At 43.0% G+C, this 21,675-nt stretch overlaps 1 protein-coding gene across 1 annotated transcript in view; it reads right to left on the bottom strand.

The window, feature by feature from the left end:
- Window positions 1-10,239: 10,239 nt before the first annotated feature.
- LOC136708723 (glycogen debranching enzyme-like) overlaps window positions 10,240-21,675 on the bottom strand; it is a 48,141-nt gene continuing 36,705 nt past the window's right edge. Inside the window, exons 22-33 of the mRNA XM_066683479.1 lie at window positions 21,184-21,317; window positions 20,783-20,958; window positions 19,641-19,743; window positions 19,033-19,258; window positions 16,644-16,755; window positions 16,279-16,414; window positions 16,040-16,152; window positions 13,802-14,013; window positions 13,218-13,315; window positions 12,126-12,213; window positions 11,910-12,043; window positions 10,240-10,967 (exon numbers count right to left, since the gene is read on the bottom strand). Of these exons, the coding sequence (XP_066539576.1) occupies window positions 10,832-10,967; window positions 11,910-12,043; window positions 12,126-12,213; window positions 13,218-13,315; window positions 13,802-14,013; window positions 16,040-16,152; window positions 16,279-16,414; window positions 16,644-16,755; window positions 19,033-19,258; window positions 19,641-19,743; window positions 20,783-20,958; window positions 21,184-21,317 (1,668 nt within the window). The 3' untranslated portion in view covers window positions 10,240-10,831. The remainder of the gene's footprint in view (window positions 10,968-11,909; window positions 12,044-12,125; window positions 12,214-13,217; window positions 13,316-13,801; window positions 14,014-16,039; window positions 16,153-16,278; window positions 16,415-16,643; window positions 16,756-19,032; window positions 19,259-19,640; window positions 19,744-20,782; window positions 20,959-21,183; window positions 21,318-21,675) is intronic.

Here is a 21,675-nt window from a genome sequence, read left to right as displayed (position 1 = left end):
CACCCGCCGTTCCTGTCCCCCTGATGGCGGCACCCGCCGCTCCTGTCCCCCTGATGGCGGCACCCGCCGCTCCTGTCCCCCTGATGGCGGCACCCGCCGCTCCTGTCCCCCTGATGGCGGCACCCGCCGCTCCTGTCCCCGTGACTGTGGCTACGGCCGCTCCTGTCCCCGTGACTGTGGCTACGGCCGCTCCTGTCCCCGTGACTGTGGCTACGGCCGCTCCGGCCCCCGTGACTGTGGCTACGGCCGCTCCGGCCCCCGTGACTGTGGCTACGGCCGCTCCGGCCCCCGTGACTGTGGCTACGGCCGCTCCGGCCCCCGTGACTGTGGCTAAGGCCGCTCCGGCCCCCGTGACTGTGGCTAAGGCCGCTCCGGCCCCCGTGACTGTGGCCCCGGCCGCTCCAGGTCATGTCCGTAGGTCGGCCCGAAGAACTTCAGGGCCGATCCCTAGAGTTGTGCCCAGGCTGGCTTCTCAGACTGCCCCACAGACATTAGCCAGTCCTGGGCACCCCCCTGTTATTTTGGTTCCCTTGTCTGTCCCTGTCCTGGTTCCCATCTCTGTTCTTGTCCCTGTACCCGTGTCTGCCTTTGTGTCTGTCCCGGTCCCTGTCACTGTGTTTGTGTCTGTCCCCCTGAATGTCTTGGTCCCTGTTCCCCTACCTAGTCCAGTCCCGTTTCCTGTGAGTCCTGTCCAGTCCCCTGTCAGCCCTATCCAGTTAATGTTTCAATCCCCTGTTAGTCATGTCCAGTCTCCGTATCTGTCCAATGTCCAGTCACCCGTCTTGTCTCCAGTCCAGTCTCTGTCTCAAACCCCTGTCCCGTCTCCTGTCCAGTCCCCGTTCCAACCCTCTGTCCTGTCTCATGTCCAGTCTCCTTATCCGTCTAGTGTCATGTCACCTGTCCTGTCTTCTGTCCAGTCACATACCCCTGTCCAGTCTAATGTTCCTATCCTGTCCAGTGTCTTGTCCCCTGTCTCGTCACCAGTCTCTGCTCCCGTCCATTCCCAGCACCCAGTCCTGTCATCAGTCCCGTCTCCATTCCAGTCCCCTGTCCTGTCACCTGTCCATGTCCAGTCTTCTGTCCCCAAACGTGTCCAGTCTCCGTATCCGTCCCACGTTCAGTCCCCTGTCTTGTCTCCAGTCCAGTCTCCCGTCAATTCCCATGTGTCCACTCCTGTCCTGCCCAGTCCGTTCTCGTCTCTTGTTGCCCCCCTTTGTCAGTCTCCTGTCATGTCCCGTGTCCCGTCTAGTATATTCGGTCCTGTCGTGTCCCCAGCTCCTGTGTCTGTTCCCGTCCTGTCCTGAGTCCTGTCACCCGTGGGTTTGTTGTCCTGTCTTGTTTTCCGAGCCCTCTCCTATGCCAGCTCCTGGGGGGTTTAGGAGTACGCGCCCGGGAGTTGCGCGTTCTTGGGGGGGGCATCTGTCACGCCTTCGTCATGTCAGTTTGTTGTCCCCGCCATGTGCTTTATTTGCACATGGCTCTGTTTTGTTTATGTTCGAGTCTCCGCCTATGGTGTTTACAACCTAATTAATATCAATGTAATAAACAGAAACATAACCCATTTATAGCCTTATTTTAAAGTGATACCGATATTAATCTATATTTATTGATCTTATTTCAGATAACAGCTATGATGTTTTTCACTAGTAAGAATTTATATGTACATATCCATTAAGCAATTCTGACTAGTCATGTTGATTCAAACTGTGCACTCTCCACTGAACTTTACAATAATTTTGAATGTTTTAGATTGATTCAGCATGCTGATTTTCCCAAACATGCTCATGGACATACACTTGACTTGCTTTATACTCATGGTCTATCTGGACTCGAGGGCCCTCAAATCTAAAGAACTGGCTCGCAACCTTGGTGTATTAATGGACTCAGATCTCAGTTTTAGTATCATATTAAAGCGGTTACTAGATCAGCATTTTACCATCTTAAGAACATCAGTAAAAGATTTTCTGACTAAACCAGACCTGGAGAAACTTATCCATGCTTTTATTTCTAACAGGTCTGATTACTGTAATGGTCTCTGAGCTGGACTTCCACAAAAGACCATTAAACAGCTTCAGTTGATTCAAAATGCAGCTGCCAGAGTTCTCACTCGGAGCAAAAGAAGAGATGACATCACCCACCCACCCCCATCCTCAAATCCTTACACTGGATACCAGTCTGTTACAGAATAGACTTTAAGATGTTATTATTGGTCTATAAATGTCTAAATGGGGTAGGACCAGTGTATTTATCAGATCTGCTACAGAGATATGAGCCAAGCAGAGCTCTCAGATCTTTATGAACTAGAGTTAGTCATGCCTCAGGTCAAAACTAAACACGGAGAGGCAGCGTTCAGCTCCGGCGCCGCTTTTAAATGGAACCAGCTGTCTGAGAACATGAGAAGAGCCCCAAGGTTAGACACTTTTAAATCAAGACTTAAAACATTTCTGTTTGAACAGCTACAGCTCGGTTTAAAATTTTAATCATTTTGCTCTTTTTATGTAATTGTTTTATTGGACATTTATGATTTTATTCTGGCTTTTAATTTAATTTTTTTTTTCTGTAAAGCACTTTGATTTGCTTCTGTATGAAAGGACTTATTCATACGCTACAATAGCACTGTCCCTGCCATTTGTACTTCACCATGGTTCACCCCAGAGCTCAGAATCTTGAAAGTTAAAGTTAGATGTTTAGAGTGACTTTACAAGAAAACTGGTCTTGTAATTAATTTACTCCTTTTTACTGAACAGGTTTCCATGTACAAAGCTGCATTAAATACTGTCCGTTCCTCTTACTACTCAAATCTTATAAACTCTGTGTCACGCCTTCGTCATGTCAGTTTGTTGTCCCCGCCATGTGCTTTATTTGCACATGGCTCTGTTTTGTTTATGTTCGAGTCTCCGCCTTTGTTCCGCCTCCTCGTCCGTGTCATGTGTTACCCGTCCTCGTTATCTGTCCAGGTGTGTCTCGTTTGTGTCTGTATTTAAGCCCTCTTGTCTCACGTCCTGTTTGTCGTTCATTTCTCTTTTCACTTCACTTCTCGCTGTACTGTTAGTTTCATAGTCAAGTCGTGTTACTACTATGTTCCGTGTCCTGTCGTGGTGTCTCTTTCCCTCTCCTAGTCTAGTCGTTACGTTTCCCAGTCATGTCGTGTTGTTTCCTTCCTTCCCTGTCTCAAGTTGTTTATAATCCCCGTCTTTTTGTTTTCGTTATAGCTTGTCTTTGTTTTGTTATCTTTTGTTAAAAATAAACTCTCCGTGATTTAGCAAGTGCGTCCGCCTCTGTCAGTCCGCCCCGTGAACCGTGACACTCTGGTAGTCACAGGCCTAAAACTCTTATTTGCACTATAAACAAACTTCTCTTACCGCCTTCTCTACCTACCCTGAGCTCCTCTGCCCAATGTCAAGCATTTATGGATTACTTTCAGAACAAAATCGATTAAATCTATCTACACTTCCCTATAGCAACCTGTTCTTTCTTTCCTGGGGCTGTCTCGCTCTCATCAGACAAATCTCTCTCTCTCTCTCTCTTTTTCCCTGTGGAATCTTCAACTGTCACTGAAGAAACCTGGGTTACACCCTTTGCGTTTAACCAACTACAGACCTATTTCTATTTTCCCTTTTCACTCAGCTGCATGATTTTCTATCCTCAAATAACATTTAGGCCACTGTTTACAGCTTAATAATAAGGGTTGACACAGTTCATGGGACAAAACTGTGGCCACAGATTGGAGGCAAGTTCTCTAGAGGTCTTCAGCATCACAAAGATCGTGCAGGACTTCCAGGATTGTGGCAATTGACCAGGCCTGAGTCTCACAACTAAAGGGGCAGTGCTGTCCGTTTTCATTAGTCAGCTCAGGCAAGCCTTTCCACGGAGATCTGGAAAACACACAATGAGAGAAATAATCATGAACTCCCTCAGGAGCTCATTTTTACCCCTGCCCCTTATTTTGGAGAGTCCTCTTGCCTCTTGGAGCTGAGTTACAGGGAGTAATGATTAAAATCTCCCCCTACGAGACAGGATAACCCTTTAAGTCCCTGATACGTCAACAGAACAGAAATAAAACCGAGCAGGGCTTCATTCCCAGGCAACTGGGGTCAAATCAATTTATTGTCAATTTTTCTAACGATTTTTAGACTTGGAAACAGGGAGTGAAACAAGAAATGCCTTCCAAGGAAGTGTAAATAGATTGGTAGATTGGTGCAATCAAAGGTCTCTAATCATTAACACAGAGAAGACAAAGGAAATTATATTTGGACTTCCTCAGAGACCAAATCATATCCATCACCACTGATAATTAATCAGGAGCAGATTAGTCAAGTTGTCGTATAAATATCTGGGGGTGTATACAAAGATGCAGCATTATCTCGGAGTAGTCATATGGATTTTGTTTGTAATAAGACACAGCAGCGGATTTACTTTCTTTTGGAGGTTGAGATCATATAGTGCAAACAATAGAATTTTTTATATTCTATAGAATAGAATTGTTCTATATTTCAGTGATTAAAAGTATGATGAATTATTGTACAATGATATGGATTGCCGCCCTTTCAATTAAGCTGAAGACTAGGCTGTTCAGACTGATACAAATCTGTTCCAAAATTGCAGGCCTGTCCCTAGAGGACCATTGTAAAGCAGCTTATGTCAAGTCCTGTGTTTGTTTTCCTCACCATGTGCTCATTTTACACATGGCTCTGCTTTTTGTTCTTGTCTCCGCCCTAGTCCTAGCCTTAACTCCGCCCTCTCGTCAGAGTCTCCTTTGTAGTCCTGCCCTCTCATTATCAGACCCAGGTGTTCCTTGTCAGTGCTTTGTATATATACTCCTTTGTTTGCTGTGTTCCCTTGTCGGTTCTTGTGTGTGTAGATGTGTGTTTCTCTGTCCCTTGTTCACGGTTGTCAGTCAAGGTCTTCCTGTCTGTTCCTGTTTCATTCGTGTGGTTAGTGTGTGAACCTCCTTGCTCATGTTTGTTTTGGTTTTGGTCCTGTTTAAATAAATGATTCCTTGCGTTTACGTCCACCTCCTTGTCTTCTCCTGCCCAACCGTGACAGCTTATAGGAAAGGAATGGAAAGATTAGTGAGTAGAATATTGTCTGATCCAACACGTGTGTTGCACATGGAGTATGCTCTTTTACCTTCAATGAGACAAGGCAGTTTGCAATGTATCACTAGAAGCGCAGTGTCTTATTGAACTATCTAGAAGCGCTGGGCTGTAATTCTCTTTTCTGTCAGCGGGTTATGTTTGCACATACTAATCCTGTTATTCAGACATGCGATTAAGAGATTAAAGACTCAGTACCTCATCAAATGTCAACAGGAAAAGACCGGTAACGGCCGTGACTGAAATCCTGAAAACTTTTAATCCCTGTGCTCCATAAAGTGGGTCCACAGTTTCATTATATCTGTGATTCCCAAACTGTGGTACACGTTCCACTGGTGGTACACGAAGTAGCAAGAAGTTGTACGCCAAATGACGTTGATAAATGTACGACTTAATTAAGAATTTATTAACTGAAAATTGAAAGTTTTCATGTGTTAATTACATAATGTTTACAGTTTTCATAATTGTGTGAGTGTTCTCCCCGTGTCCGCGTGGGTTTCCTCCGGGTGCTCCGGTTTCCTCCCACAGTCCAAAAACACACGTTGCAGGAGGATTGGCGACTCGAAAGTGTCCGTAGGTGTGAGTGTGTGAGTGAATGTGTGTGTGTGTGTCTGTGTTGCCCTGTGAAGGACTGGCGCCCCCTCCAGGGTGTATTCCCGCCTTGTGCCCAATGATTCCAGGTAGGCTCTGGACCCCCCGCGACCCTAAATTGGATAAGCGGTTACAGATAATGGATGGATGGATGGATAATTGTGTGAAATTTGTTTGTGAAAAAAAACACGTGCTACACATACACCATAGTTGGGGCAGTTCACCCACTTTTTTTCCAGGGAGAGGGAAAGATATCTCCCCAGTATTTTGAGAGATCTGTGTAAAGAAAGCCCAGATTCAACTCCTTACTGGATGTCATCGAAGGCTAAAAACAGAGCTATGGACTTTGTAGACAAGACTTTATAGGAACCTACAGCTCCACAATTATTTAGATACAGAGTTTACAGAGATAAACATTCTGATTCAAGACAAGTACCAATTCATATTCAACAATTCTTTGAGGTTTATAACTGGAAATATTAAAGGTCTTATATCATGGCGTCATGTTGCTGAATAAGGATTCAACAGACTATGTGAAACGATGGGAAAATGATTTGGACGATGAAATAACTGAGGATATGTGGCTGAATGCCTCCTTGGGTGTTGGCATCAGTATAACTTTTATGTTCCCGTACCTTGGTCAGGTTCCTAATGGGTTAAATCATAATGATACTTTCATCTTAAAATTTTTAGGTGCAAGCATCAAAGTCATAACAAAACATTGGCTCCAGAAAAATCCTTCCACTGTTGATTTGTTCATCAATATTGTTGATCAATTACACCTCTTAGAACAGACGACTTACTCCATAAGGCTTCAGAAAGAGTCAATGGTGTATTAATTTAGCCAATAGGAATGTTTCCATATAATGATTCAATGTATGAATATATTATCAGGGGTATTGTAACTTCTGATTTCATTTATAAATTATTCCATGACCTCAAATAAGTCTGTTCTCCCATCCTACTGTTTTCCCCAGTGTCCCTACTCTGGAATACTCTGGAGACCAGAGGGACTAATCCCAGAGGCAAAAAAAGAGAGTAACAAAGTGAGGTTTCTGTACACATGGAGACAAAACAGAAGAAAACACTCAGCTGAAGGAAAACAACACTTCCCTATAGCAACTTGTTCTTCCTTTCCTGAGGCTGTCTCGCTCCCATCAGACAGATGTCTCTTTCTCTTTTCCCCTGTGGATTCTTCCAGTGTTACTGAGGTCATCTCTATATCAACTTCCTGCACCTCACATTTAGACCAAGGCCCTACAGCTGTTCTAAAATCTGCTGCCACTGATATCTCTCCATTTATAACTCGTTTGATAAATCTGTGCTTTTCATTAGGTACTGTTCCGCCCTCACGTAAAACAGCTGCTATCACTCCTATACTGAAGAAACCTGGGTTACACCCTCTGCGTTTAACCAACTACAGACCTATTTCTAATCTCCCCTTTCTTTCAAAATCATGGAAAGGATTGTAGCCACTCAGCTGCATCATTTTCTATCCTCAAATAACCTATATGAACCCTTTCAGTCTGGATTTCGCACGTTACACAGTACAGAGTCTGGTTAAAGTATTGAATGACTTACTGCTGTCTTTAGATGCCGGATTCCTTAATATCCTGGTTCTCTTGGATTTAACATCAGCTTTTGATATGGTCAGTCACAACCTTTCATACCGTGCTGAGAGACATCAGTATGTTATTATTGGTTCTCATAAATCTTATTTGGCCCGTTAAATTGTGGTGTTCCTCATGGAACAGTCCTTGGTCCTTTTCTATTTTATTATTTATATTTCTCCTCTTGGAGAAATTCAATAAAATTCCACTGCAATGCTAATGATATCCAAATCTACATCAGTATTTCATCCCTCGCTGCCTCTGCCCAGGCTTTGAGTACATGCATTATGGAGTTAAACATCTGGTTACAAGACAACTTCCTCAAACTAAATAAAGACAAAACTGAAGTTTAATTAGTTGGAACGAAGACATCACTTTCTTGTGTATCAAATTTCTCAGTTCATATTGATGGTGCTGATATTAAGCCAGGCCCGTTCCGTTAAGAACCTTGGCTGCCTCCTAGATTTGAGTCTCGCTCTTGAGTCTCATGTTACTCTAGTCACTAAAACTGCGTTTGATCATCTGTGGAATATAACACGCTTGTGTCCCATGCTTAGTGACTGTGACGCTAAACTGTTGTTTTTTCTCGTATTGATTATTGCAATTCACTGTTGTATGGACTTCCAATCAAACTGTTAAACCATCTTCAATACATCCAGAATTCTGCAGCTTGGGTCCTTACCTCCACTAAGCGTACAGCACATGTCAAACCTGTTCTCCAGCAGCTGCATTAGCTTCCTGTTGAGCTTAGAATTAAACTAAAATATCTTCTTCTCACCTTGAAGGCTCTACATGGTCTGGCACCTTTATATCTGTCTGGACTAATTTCTTTGTATTGTCCTTCTCGCTGTCTCCGCTCCTCCATCTCTGGTCTCCTTACTGTCCCCTGGGTGGCAGATCTTTCAGTGCTGCTGCCCCTAAACTTTGGAACTCTCTTCATTCTCTTTTTCTTATCTGTTCAACTTTATCTTCCTTTAAATCACTGCTAAAAACAATTCTTTTTTTTCACATTTTACTCCCAGTAACTTATTTCTTTTGGATTTTTTAATTTAATTTTATTTTATTATTTTTTCCCTTTATATAAAGCATCATTGGGTTTGGGAAAGGCACTATATAAGTTGAACTTTTTGTTATTATTATTATTATTATTAGTCACATCATTACTGTGATTCTGAGTAATCATATATCTCCACTGATTTACATGGGATTTCATCCTGTCGTATGTATGGATATTACATCTCAGTTTTGCTTTCTAAAGGTGCCATGATTGACAAAAGGTTGAAAAACACTGGACCAACACACACTGATGATTTACATCTACAAGGTGGACCAACGAGGGAGGAGTGTCTCACAGAATGGACAGAGAGTGGACACAGGGTTTAAAAACTCCAGCAGCACTGCTGTGTCTGATCCACTCTACACCAGCACAACACACACTAACACACCACCACCACGTCAGTGTCACTGCAGCACTGAGAATGATCCAACACTAAATCATTTTATACAGTTATTTTAATAATACTGTATATTGTCTAACACATAATTACAAGCCCCTAAACGTCTTACATTTTTAACAGCTGGGTAAAATCCACTCCTTAATCCCCTGAACTCACATGTTCATCTTTGGCAAAACTGACCATCTGATTAGTCGCTTCAAAGTGGAGCAGCCAAGGATGAGGGCTTACGTAGTTTATCATCATTAGTTTTTATTACTCCTTTATTGGAGCAACTTTCATGCAATTTCACATTTTTTACACTTTAGAGTTCATGGAACGAACAGCATTCTTAGAAATGGTCATGTGCCACTGTTCTTAGAAGATAAGCTGTACTTCACTCTCACTTCAGATCCTCAGCTGTGTGTGTGCATCCTTCCACCGTGAGAAGAAAACTCAACTCTGTGTGAAAGGATGTGTAACTACAAACAAGCAGTTAGTAGAAAAAAATAGAAAACAAATTTAAAACTTCTGCCAAAACCACGAAGCAGCCGCCCTGTGATAGTCCTGTGGGAGCCCTGACCACCGATGAAGACTATGTAGATGGACAATTGTCTAATTGCAGAACCACAGAGTGCATCCATAAAGTTAAGCAGATAAAAGGCACAAACAGAAGGTCATTTTGTTGTTTTGGCTGATTGGTTTATACCCAATGGCTGTTCTGACAGATAATTAAATCCTGACTTTAATGAAGAATGGTCTCTGACTTATGCACAGCTCTTTATTTCAGTTTAACCTGTCATTCTTTTGTTTTAACACAAGAAACAAATCTCCTGTGACAGTAAAAGACTACATTGACCATTACCAGAGGTCTGGAATATATTGTACATATTACAGCCATTTATATAGTTAGTATATAGCACTTTTAATATGAAATTACTTATAATGAGGTGTCAAACCAGGTCGTATTCACGTCTCAGTGTACACCTTACACAGTGGTTTTTTCTGTCTGAAATGGGTAAAAAAACAACAACAAAGTGTCTCTGTCCAGTATGTTAGGATTTTTCTCTCTCTGCTCATGGCAGAGAAATGACATCTGGAGGTTTTAGACAACAGAGAGACCCCAAACACTAAGAGACTCCAAAAGCATTAACTGAGATGAGGATACTGCCCTATTCCTGCTCCATAGGTAGGTAACACCGACTTATTTTAGTTGTTACAGTTGCATAACTTAAGCTGGAACTGACTGATTTTAAATTTGGGAGATCGCTAACTTTATAAAAGTAAACACACAGCTCGAGTTACAAATACATTTCTGTGGTAATTCAAACAGTGAATAAAAATGAGCTAAGCCATGTACAAACGTCAGTCGATTTTTTATTTAATCAAACACACCCTAAAGATGCAGAGATTCCGAATGTAAACAAACAATAGAAACAGTAATTCCCCACAATGCCATGTTTCGTTTAAAGAACACTAGGTAAGATTTGATACTTTTGATCCTGGGCTTCGCCTACAGCTGCAGAATGTAGTTCCCTTTTATAGCAATGTGCTGAAATCAAGTGAGGGCAGTGGTTTCCCTCCTCCTCCAAAAGTCCCATAGTTCAGTTTCTGCAGTGCTGAGCCTGGAGTAGCAATGACAGAGACTGTATTCTGCCTATTACAGCTCAGAGGACATTCACAATGATTCTGAAGCTGTAATATGGCAAGCTGGATCTCTAATCACTTTGTAGTAAAGGAATCAAAAAAACAGCGCACATTATAACTCCTAGCACAAACTCAACGTTATAACAGCATTCGAAAATCCTTGAGTTACCTAAAAGCAACTGAGAGCATGGAAAAATAAATGCAGACAAACGTCACAAAGTTTGTGAAAGTATCAGCCGTCCTGATCCTCTTCTCATGTGGCTTAATGATGCCTTTATGGCGCTACGGGAAATATCTCTGAGAGAGGAACACATACCAACAGACGTGAACCCATGAAACGAGGACAAACCAAGCTGCTATAAAGGTAACATTTAGGCCACTGTTTACAGCTTAAAAATAAGGGTAGACACAGTTCATGGGACAAAACTGTGGCCACAGATTGGAGGCAAGTTCTCTAGAGGTCTTCAGCATCACAAAGATCGTGCAGGACTTCCAGGATTGTGGCAATTGACCAGGCCTGAGTCTCACAACTAAAGGGGCAGTGCTGTCCGTTTTCATTAGTCAGCTCAGGCAAGCCTTTCCACGGAGATCTGGAAAACACACAATGAGAGAAATAATCATGAACTCCCTCAGAAGCTCATTTTTACCCCTACCCCTTATTTTGGAGTGTCCTCTTTCCCCTTGGAGCTGAGTTACAGGGAGTAATGATTAAAATCTCCCCCTACGAGACAGGATAACCCTTTCAGTCCCTGATACGTCATCGGAACAGAAATAAAACCGAGCAGGGCTTCACTTCCAGGCAACTGGGGTCAAATCAATTTAAGGTCAAATTTTCAAAGGAAATTATATTTGGTCTTCCTCAGAGTCCAAATCATATCCATCACCACTGATAATTAATCAGGAGCAGATTAGTCAAGTTGTCGTATAAATATCTGGGGGTGTATACATAGATGCAGCATTATCTTGGAGTAGTCATCAGTATAACTTTAATATCCCTGTACTTTGGTCAGGTTCCTGAAGGGTTAAATAACGATGATATATTCATCTTAACATTTTTTTAACTGCAAGCAAGTTAGGAGAAAATAGATGGGGAAAATGGATGGGGAAAGACCTCAAATAAGTCTGTTCTCCCATCCTTTTTTTCCCCCAGTGCCCCTACTCTGAAATACTCTGGAGACCAGAGGGACTAATCCCAGAGGCAAAAACAGAGAAACAAAGTGAGTTTTCCGTACACATGGAGACAACACAGAAGAAAACACAAACACGCAGCTGAAGGAAAACAACAGGGTCATTCTTCACATCACATTAGAGTCTTAAAACTCTGTTTAACACACGCTGTTTATACGATGTATAATTGCGTGTAAAAAGTTCAGTTTAGACCTAGTTATTTTTATTCTGTATAATTTTGTAATTATTTTTGATTAATTCTGTGTAAAGCATGAACCAAACGTTTGAGAACCACTGCATCACACAAACAACCACTGCGTCACAGCTCATTAAATCTTAGGAAAATTTCCCATGTGACTTATTACCTTTCTAAGCGGACATGATGTCTGGAGAGAACATTCTTCACAAAGCTCACTGTATGGTCATACATCACTTGGCCCAACTGCTTGGCAAAGTAAAGCTTGGCTCTCAAGAAGTAGCCGACTGGCCAAAGCCATTCCTAAAATGGAAGGTTGAAATGCTAAAAAAAAAGCTCCATAAAAAAACATCAGCTCTTAGGAATCAGATCAAGAATAACATACGGGTCCTTGGTGATAGTTGAAGCCTTTGGCGAGGTTGTAGTTGTTGTTGTCCAGAGCGTTGTCATAGACACCGCAGTAAACCATGTCACTGTGAAAAATTCAGATATTACCCAAAGAAACTGTAAAATTCACCTTTTACTCTGCACACTGTTATTCTCCCTTCCCCTTGTTCTTCATCTCCGTACCCCCACAGAGCAGGTATGATTGTGGTGGTGGATCACCAGTAGCACTGACTGAACTCCAGCGGCACTGCTGTGTCTGATCAACTCTACACCAGCACAACACACACTAACACACCACCACCACGTCAGTGTCACTGCAGCGCTGAGAATGATCCACCACCACATCACACCTGCTCTGTGAGGGTCCTGAGAACTGGAGACGGAAAGGGGGGGAAATAAAGTATGCAGAGCAACACACAGACTGTAATTGTAAAACTACAACGTGCTCTTGTGTGGTCAGTGGCACTGATAAAATTAACAGTGAGTGCAGAACACAGGAGTTTATTTTGATGTTAAGGCGGATGGGTATATTTTCAAAGGAACAATAGGTAAGATTTGGTAGTTTTGCTCCTGGGCTCCCCCTACAGTTGCGGAGTTTGATTCATTTTTACAGTCCTGAAATCAAGAGGGAGGCTGGAGGGAGATGGTGGTTTCCTACCCTCCTCCAAAAGTAATATAGTGCAGTTTCTGCAGGGCTGAGGCCAGAGTAGCAACAACAGAGGCTCTTTTTTTCCCTTTTACAGCTCAGTGGAGCATCACAATGATGCTGTAACTGTTAAGTTTAGGAGCTACTACAGTGGCTCAAATGAAGCAATGGTAATCAGTGGTGACACTTGGAAACTGAATAAGTGAAATATTTTGTTAACTGGCTCATTTTTCAGCACCGAAAATGCTATGACTAGCCTCTAGATGAAAGGATAGCTGTCAGAAATGGTTAACACCACCGAGATTTTATACAGTTGTAAAATATAATGCATGTCAAGTATAGTTATTATATATTTATCAATAATTATTGACACATATGACACCAATCTGCAGCAGTGTTGCCCTAGGCCCACAGCTAGAACACTGTAAGTGCAGGATCACTCACTCTGGATCCAAGGTCTTCATTCCCAGTGGCCCTAGCAGCTTCTTCTCTGCTACCACTAAAGCAGCCCATGCTTTGTCTACTGTAAACAGCTCTGGAGCCTGAGAAACAGAGCATGCATTAAGTAGAGTGACCATATTTTGGTTTAAGGTTAGGTGGGGAAGGCTGGAGGCATAGGGCATATGAACACACACCAGGAATTTCAAGTAATTGGTGGCAGCATGGCAATGTGTGGAGGGTACACTCTCAGAAAATAAAGGTACTGTCCAGGTACATTACTGTCACTAAAGGTACAGACAGTGTAGTGTATCTTTAAAGGTACAGCAGTGGTGTTAGAGTCCAGTTGTGTTCCCTAAAGGTTCATTACATTCTCTTCTCCAGAAGGAGAGGGGGATCTCTGTAATCTTTCATTCTACAACTGTGGAGAATAAAAGAACACAATAAAAGTCCTGGAGATGAAACGGGGCGAATGAATCCATCACAACTTTAAAATCTACAATTATTATACAATACGCTACAAACATGTTTCCTTGAGGGTACCACCACAGTGACAGTTTCTCTTAAGCTCGGATTTAAGTAGATCTTACCACCACCATGGCAATGGGGAAGTTGGGTCTGAGCTGGTAGTCACACCAGGGACTGGAGGCTCCATAACTGTCTTTGTAAATGTTCCTCTTGTGGACCAGGTCCGGGTGCTGCTCGTTTGGATCCTGTGGATCCGGTGATATATAAAACATCTTCTCAAAGTTGTCCTGGATCCTCTGGTTCCACTCCTCATAGGAGACAGTGTGCGTGTGTCCTAGACAAAAAAAAATGCCAGTCAAACGCTGCAGTGTGTTGCTAAAAATGTGCCTCAGTGTTTAATTCAAGATACTGACATTCATTCATTCATTCATTATCTGTAACCCTTATCCAGTTCCTACCTGGAATCATTGGGCGCAAGGCAGGAATACACCCTGGAGGGGGCGCCAGTCCTTCACAGGGCAACACACACACACTCACACATTCACTCACACACACACACCTACGGACACTTTTGAGTTGCCAATCCACCTACCAACGTGTGTTTTTGGACTGTGAGAGGAAACCGGAGCACCCGGAGGAAACCGAAGCACCCGGAGAAAACCCCCGCAGACACAGGGAGAACACACCACACTCCTCACAGACAGTCACCCGGAGGAAACCCATGCAGACACAGGGAGAACACACCACACTCCTCTCAGTCAGTCACCCGGAGGAAACCCACGCAGACACAGGGAGAACACACCACACTCCTCACAGACAGTCACCCGGAGAAAACCCACACAGACACAGAGAGAACACACCACACTCCTCACAGTCAGTTACCCGGAGGAAACCCATGCAGACACAGGGAGAACACACCACACTCCTCTCAGTCAGTCACCCGGAGGAAACCCACGCAGACACAGGGAGAACACACCACACTCCTCACAGACAGTCACCCGGAGGAAACCCACACAGACACAGAGAGAACACACCACACTCCTCTCAGTCAGTCACCTGGAGGAAACCCACACAGACACACGGAGAACACACCACACTCCTCACAGTCAGTCACCCGGAGGAAACCCACGCAGACACAGGGAGAACACACCACACTCCTCACAGTCAGTCACCCAGAGGACACCCACGCAGACACAGGGAGAACACACCACACTTCTCACAGACAGTCACCCGGAGGAAACCCACGCAGACACAGGGAGAACACACCACACTCCTCTTAGTCAGTCACCCGGAGGAAACCCACGCAGACACACGGAGAACACACCACACTCCTCACAGTCAGTCACCCAGAGGACACCCACGCAGACACAGGGAGAACACACCACACTCCTCACAGTCAGTCACCCGGAGGAAACCCACGCAGACACAGGGAGAACACACCACACTCCTCACAGTCAGTCACCCAGAGCGGGAATCAAACCCACAACCTCCAAGCCCCTGGAGCTGTGTGACTGCGACACCTACCTGCTGCGCCACCGTGCCGCCCAAAATACTGATACTACTTTTATATTTTGAGACAATATAGTTCAATGAAACATAGTAACCAGGAATTTTATACTTTAGAGATGTCATTTATGCCACTATAATATTTCTTCTCATAAGATTACCCTTACAAAGCACTGAGTATTAAAATTATTTTGTTTATTTAATAAAGACACAATGTGTCTTTGATCTTAAGCAGTGAACAGCACCCCCTTTGGCAGCAGCCTGTCACTGAAGGCACTGCTCATTGCAGATAGACTCTCATGAAGAGAGGCATTCTCCCACCACATGCACTGGGTCTAGGGAAATCCTAGAATAGAGCTGGTCTTCTGAATGAGTAAGTGTCTATGTTGAGTATTACTCATTATAAATTCGGTGGGGAGGGACATTTCATTGGGCTGAATCACACAGAAGATTCACCAGCATTCAAATCCTCTCCATTCAGTTTTGTAACCATTTCCAAACATGGATTTCAATACCTTTACTTTGCAATACGGCTTTACTCTGCTATTTTGCTTTGTCATTAGGCAAATCTGCTCCCTATAAGCAAGTGCTTGACTTGTCCACAGAGCAAAATACTGATGTCCGGTACAAACAGAGATCACTTTTGCTTTTATCCGACGCACGACGGCAGCTTCTAAAATTACACAGATGTCACCGGATACATTTCAGGGCAGCGGGTCTCTACATTGGAAAACCAGCCAGGGACCCACTGAGCTGTTTTATTTATCTCTCAGACTCATTTTATAACCTCTTGTGATTTGTTCTATTGCTGTGTGTGTGTGTGTGTTCAGTGTGTTTCAGACTCTGAGACCTACCGTCTCTATGGACAGTTACAGAGGAGTAGGGGAAGTGACCATTCTTATTCAAGTGCATCAGCCAGCGCACAGTGGACTTACAGAGGCCAACAATCTCCACCGCTGAGCCGTCCCTAAACAAAAAATAAAACAAATACAGTCGCAGACCCACTTCCCACTCTCATTATTGACATTATCCTTGCTTTACTCCAGCTGAAGGGTAGAAGTGAGAGGAGGGAATTCAGCTCCGGCTGCAGTACCTGGGTGTGGCTGGTATCCCTCGATTCCCGGCTTTGTCGCTCTCCCCCATCTTGTCCATCCATGTCCCACAATTGTAGCGATTTCCACCGTAAACAAAGCCTGTGTCTGGGTTTACCTTGGCTTCGATATTGAATCCTGAGAGATGACACGGAGTTAGATTTAATGTGGAATATATCATATTTGTGGACTGTTATTAAACGGCATACATCAGTTTATGAGTTTCAGACTGAGGGTAATGTAAATGTAAAGGATAAAGGTTGGACCAGTGTGTGGATTTATGAGATTAGTTGAGGGATTAGATTAGTATTTATGAGTATTTGTGACTATGCAAATATTATTGAAAAAAAACCTATAAATTGTTCACCTTCATCCCTCATGTTGTGATCAATCTGGTGTCCAGCGTTGCGCTCTCTGAACTCGATTCCCTGCATGTGACGCTGTAAAGCCTCCTGAATGACATCGTACAGAGGCTGCTCCTGGAAATCACATCATAGGGACAGAGGAGTAACATCAATATTCAATATTCACCATGGAGTACCCTTCAGGTTCATTTGTTTGTTTGTTTGTTTGTTTAATGCTTGTCCATGTTGTTTTTAAAAGTAAAAATATAAGATGCATGAAAAGCACCAAGAGTTCCGATCCCTTCAATAAGGAGGCGAATATTTCACAGTGGTTTCACTCCGGAAACCACTGGTTTATTTAAGCTACCAGAGGTCCAGTCTACTGGACCCCGGGGAACTCTGAAACTTGGGCACTGAAAATGAGGAAAGCCCTGCTGAGGGAAACCCCAACATGGAGGAACAGGGCAATCTTAACTTTGAGTGAGGGGACACCTATCATCCTGCAAAACCTGAACGAGCGAACTCAACAGAAACGTTGAACTTGACAGATGAGCAACAATGGCATTTTTCCTTTCATTTCATTTGGTTTCCTTTGGCCAGCTTCAGTAATCATCAGTGAGTGTGGACCAATATTCATTTATATTCATGTGGGAAAAGGCTGATTCATTCATTCATTGGCTGTAAGCGCTTATCCAGTTCAGGGTCGCGGTGGGTCCGGAGCCTACTCGGAATCACTGGGAACAAGGTGGGAAAATACCCTGGACACATTCGCTCACACACTTACACCTATGGACACTTTTGAGTCGCCAATCCACCTACCAACGTGTGCTTTTGGACCATGGGAGGAAACCTATGTGGACACGGGGAGAACACACCAAACTCCTCACTGAAGCAGGACTCAAATCCACAATCTCCAGGTCCCTGGAGCTGAGTGACTGTGACACCTACCTACTGCACCACCGTGCCGCCCAAAAGGCTGATACACATTATTCAAATGAGCCACAATCTAATTTGCACTTCACCCTCTGCAACTCTGGTTTAGACCAACAGGAGCATTTCAGCCTTCATTGCTCATCCAAATATGACGCAGGACACTGTTAGTCCCAAGTAAATCAACTTTAAAACACAGGAAAGTACATAATATAATGTGAGAAGATACACTATAAATTCCAGTTAAATACACAGTAAAAAGTCGTGACCAAATCTGATTTGTTTGTTCAGCTGTTCACACCGTCTAATGTCGCCTATTTCTGGCATCAGTCTGAACAGATCACGCTCCTAAACTGACCCAAAGGATGATGCTTCAGGCGCTGACCAGAAGGAAATGTCCATCTGTTTCATACAAAGCACTTTCGTTTTTGAGTCGAAGGAATGGGACCAGACTGGTGTTTAACTCCAGCGCTGTGTCACAAAACCACCATTTTCTTTATTCCAAATGAGCTCTATGTTAAAAACAGAGTATTAATTAAAGACTGTAGAGAATATTAAAATGTGAACGGGTGTTTCTTTCACTCCAAGTGCGAATTTCACGGGTGTCTCACGAACACGAGTTCTACAAAGAGAAGCAGAAGAGTGCTGACATAATGAGTTTAATATCTCCATAATCCACATGTATACAGCTTCAAACAAACAATAACAATATAAAACTGATATAGAGCGACTAAAAAATAAGCTGCTATCCTGTAGGTTTTATAAAGAACCCTTTATACAAGTTTCCACAAGTTTTATTTTCTCAGGAACCTGAGAAAGGAGAACTTAGATTAAGGAGTTTCACATGTTTCTCCTTTCCCAGTATTTTTTACAAAACAAAAATGCTATTACTTGGCCATTTCCACGTCCTAAAGACCTCAAATTAGAACGAAAATGTTTTGGACCATTGTCTGGATCATTCTCAGTGGCCGGAGTGACGTAAAAGTCACATGAATTCCGATCCGGCCGTTCAGACAGAGTCGCATTGCCACAGATCGGATATGGATCGGATCTCAGCACCACATTTGAAAGTGGTCCAAATCTGATTTTAAAAAGTCAGATTCAATGGATTTGTGTTGTTCACACAGCCACAAACAACACATCTGTGTCACAAACATGAACATAGTCCTACGTAAGGTGAAAAATCAACATGGAGAAGCAGTGTTTTTATCTCCTGTGCTATTATTAAATGATACCAAGCGACAGAGAACTTCAGAATATATGAGAAATATACAGCTTGGTTTAAAACTGTTTAGCTTTCATTCTTTTTACTGCAATATTTTAACTGTTTTAAATGCATTTATGTTTCTTAATTCTTATTTTTAATGGCTTTTTACTGATTCTGTAAAGCACCTTGAATCACCTTTGTGTAAGAAAGGTTTGCCTAGTGCCCCAATATCCTCTCTAATAAAGCTAAATTCCCTCCAAGTGTCCATTCCTTACCACGGTGCCTGCAGGCTGAGGTTCAGAGTCATCTGAGGGATACATGCGGGACACGGGGCATGACAGGATGTCAGTGCCTTGGGGAACCATGGCGCAGTAGTCCTGGATACTCTGCAGCCACCACCACACAGCATCCCGGCAGTTAAACCTCGCCCCCACCCCCTGCCCCAGCAGGTTGGGGATCAGACCATGCCTCAGAGTCCCAGCAAACGCCAGGATGATGTTCCTGTGGAGGTAAAAGATTGTAATGTTAAAGACACTAACAGCTGTGAGTGAGGACATCTTGTTTTCATTCATTAGTTGTAAAAAGTTTGTTCATTTTATGCTCCATAGATGGTAACACAGAATTATTTTAGCTGTTACAGTTACATTACTTAAGCTGGAACTGACTTTAAGTTTGGGAGAGCACTAACTGCATGAAAGTAAACACAGAGTGAAAGTACTACAAAACTAAACAGCTCGAGTTACAAATGAGTTTCTGTGGTAATTCAAACAGTGAATATAAACTTCAACAGTAGAGCTCCAAAACTGTTGATTCTGAAGATTAATGATGCAATTGCAATAAATGATGCAATGCAATAAATGTATGCAATTGTGGAAAAGCATACCTCGCCTCTATGTGGCGTCCAGTGACGAGTAGGAGACCAGGTAGGGCTATGAAAGTGTCCCGACCCCAGCAGCGGAAGATGCCGGATGAGAAATGAGGCAGTCCTGTATTAGAAAAGATAATGAGATCACAGAACAGGAGAAGATAAGATATTGTACACACAAGTAGATCACTAAGCAGAACCACAGCTAAATTATTAAACACAGATAAAGCAGTAGATGATAGTGGCCCCTGAGTAGTGCAGCATGGGGAGGACATGTTGGTAGGGTCCCATCTCTATGTTCATGGTGCCAACTAGCATGGGTGTGTCTCAGCCAATGTGACAGATGTGGGCAGTTTGCTTTCTCCTCCTGTGTGTTAAGCTGTTAATTTGCACTTTGATTGTATCAGTTTGAAAGTAAGCAGTGAGTCAGTATCATATTTCTCAGAGGAAGTATGTGCTCTCCCCCATCCTTCTGAGGTTGGTGGCACCGTGTTAGATCGGGGGAGACTGATTATTTGCCAATGAAAAAATTCAGCAAAAATCCCAGGATAAATAAAAACATAAGGTGAATCAACATGGTGGTAAACAAGGTGTGAAATAGAGAAAGGCAAGGCAAAGCAAGGTACGTTTATTTATAGAGCACCTTTCATACAAGAGCAATTCAAGGTGCTTTACAGAAAAAAAAAAGTTAAATATAAAAGAATAAAAATCATAAAAGTCCATTAAAACAATTAAAATAGTGCAATAAATGGAAATGCATAAAAAGAGTAAAAGAAAACATGATAAAAACGATTCAAACAATTTAAAAGGGGTTACTTAATAAAACCTTTGGACCCCCGGGGCATGTGTGCTCACTGCCCCCTAGTGTTCACTAGTGTGTGTAAATGTGTGTTTCACTACACGGATTGGGCTAAATGTGGTGATTCTGATTCTAAAATTCTAATTCTGAAACCAGAAAAATCCTGTTCTTGTGGGTCCCTAAAAAGGAACCCCAAAAACATGTGGTACAGCTTTTAAATTCTGTATAACTATTAACACAGATATATTGCAGGCATCGTGATATTTACCCCTCGATTATAATGAGGTATTTTTCTGGAAGGTGCTTTAATAGCACATCTCTTACTGTCCCAGACTTTTGATGGACATACAGCACTGTTCACCTGCAGCCAGAGACATACAGCACTGCTCCTCCAGCGAGGTGGTGGGGTTGAGGTGATATGGGACGTCTTCTAAAGCAGGTGAGAGAGGGGGCAGAGCGGGTACACGGCCCACTCCGCACATCTGGACCGAGCCCAGGGCCAGCTGCTTCACCAGCGTGGAACCACTCTGCACAAAACTGCCATTTCCAAAGATAACAACATCATACACACAAGTTCCACATGGCCTTGGCCTTCACTTTTAGTTATCATATTATTAGACTCTGATTTTATAAAATCCTAATAGACTGCTATTTAATGGTAGTTATGGTAGTTGGCAGAATGGAATATTTTGCACAATGGAATCACTGACTATATCTGAGGTATATTTTGAGGCACATTATTTTTGAGTGTCAGACACAAACCTTGACATGTTTTTGAACACAGCCTCCACAGCTGTGGCGTAGGCTCCGACGATGATGGCGTCAAAGTAACATGGAATTAGATACCGGGGGACGTGTTTAAGGTAGGTGAACACAGCCTGGAACCACTTCCCCACCTGAGATAGTTCATAGGTTACAGCAATAAGCCCAGATCCTACACAACAACACAACTGTAGACAGTCGTCATGCGTCCATTTGCAACTTCACCCCACTGCAGCCTGTTCATTTCAATGGTGAAATCTGCCACAGTGGAAAGGTTCAGCAGAATACAATGTCATGCAAATGAAGGCAGCCACTATATTGTGTTTAGGCAATCAGGTGCGAGTAGATGGGATTATGTCATCAACTCAAACATTTATTATATGCATTTTTGTGTGACAAATGTTAACAATTCAAAAATTCTCCCATTCGTGTGTCATTTTATGGCAAATGTGGCATAGTATTAAAAGTGAAAAATGAATTTTATTAAATTAA

The sequence above is a fragment of the Hoplias malabaricus genome, chromosome 10 (assembly GCF_029633855.1).
Source record: "Hoplias malabaricus isolate fHopMal1 chromosome 10, fHopMal1.hap1, whole genome shotgun sequence".
In the NCBI taxonomy this organism is placed as follows: domain Eukaryota; kingdom Metazoa; phylum Chordata; class Actinopteri; order Characiformes; family Erythrinidae; genus Hoplias; species Hoplias malabaricus.
This window is presented reverse-complemented; position numbering and strand designations above follow the sequence as displayed.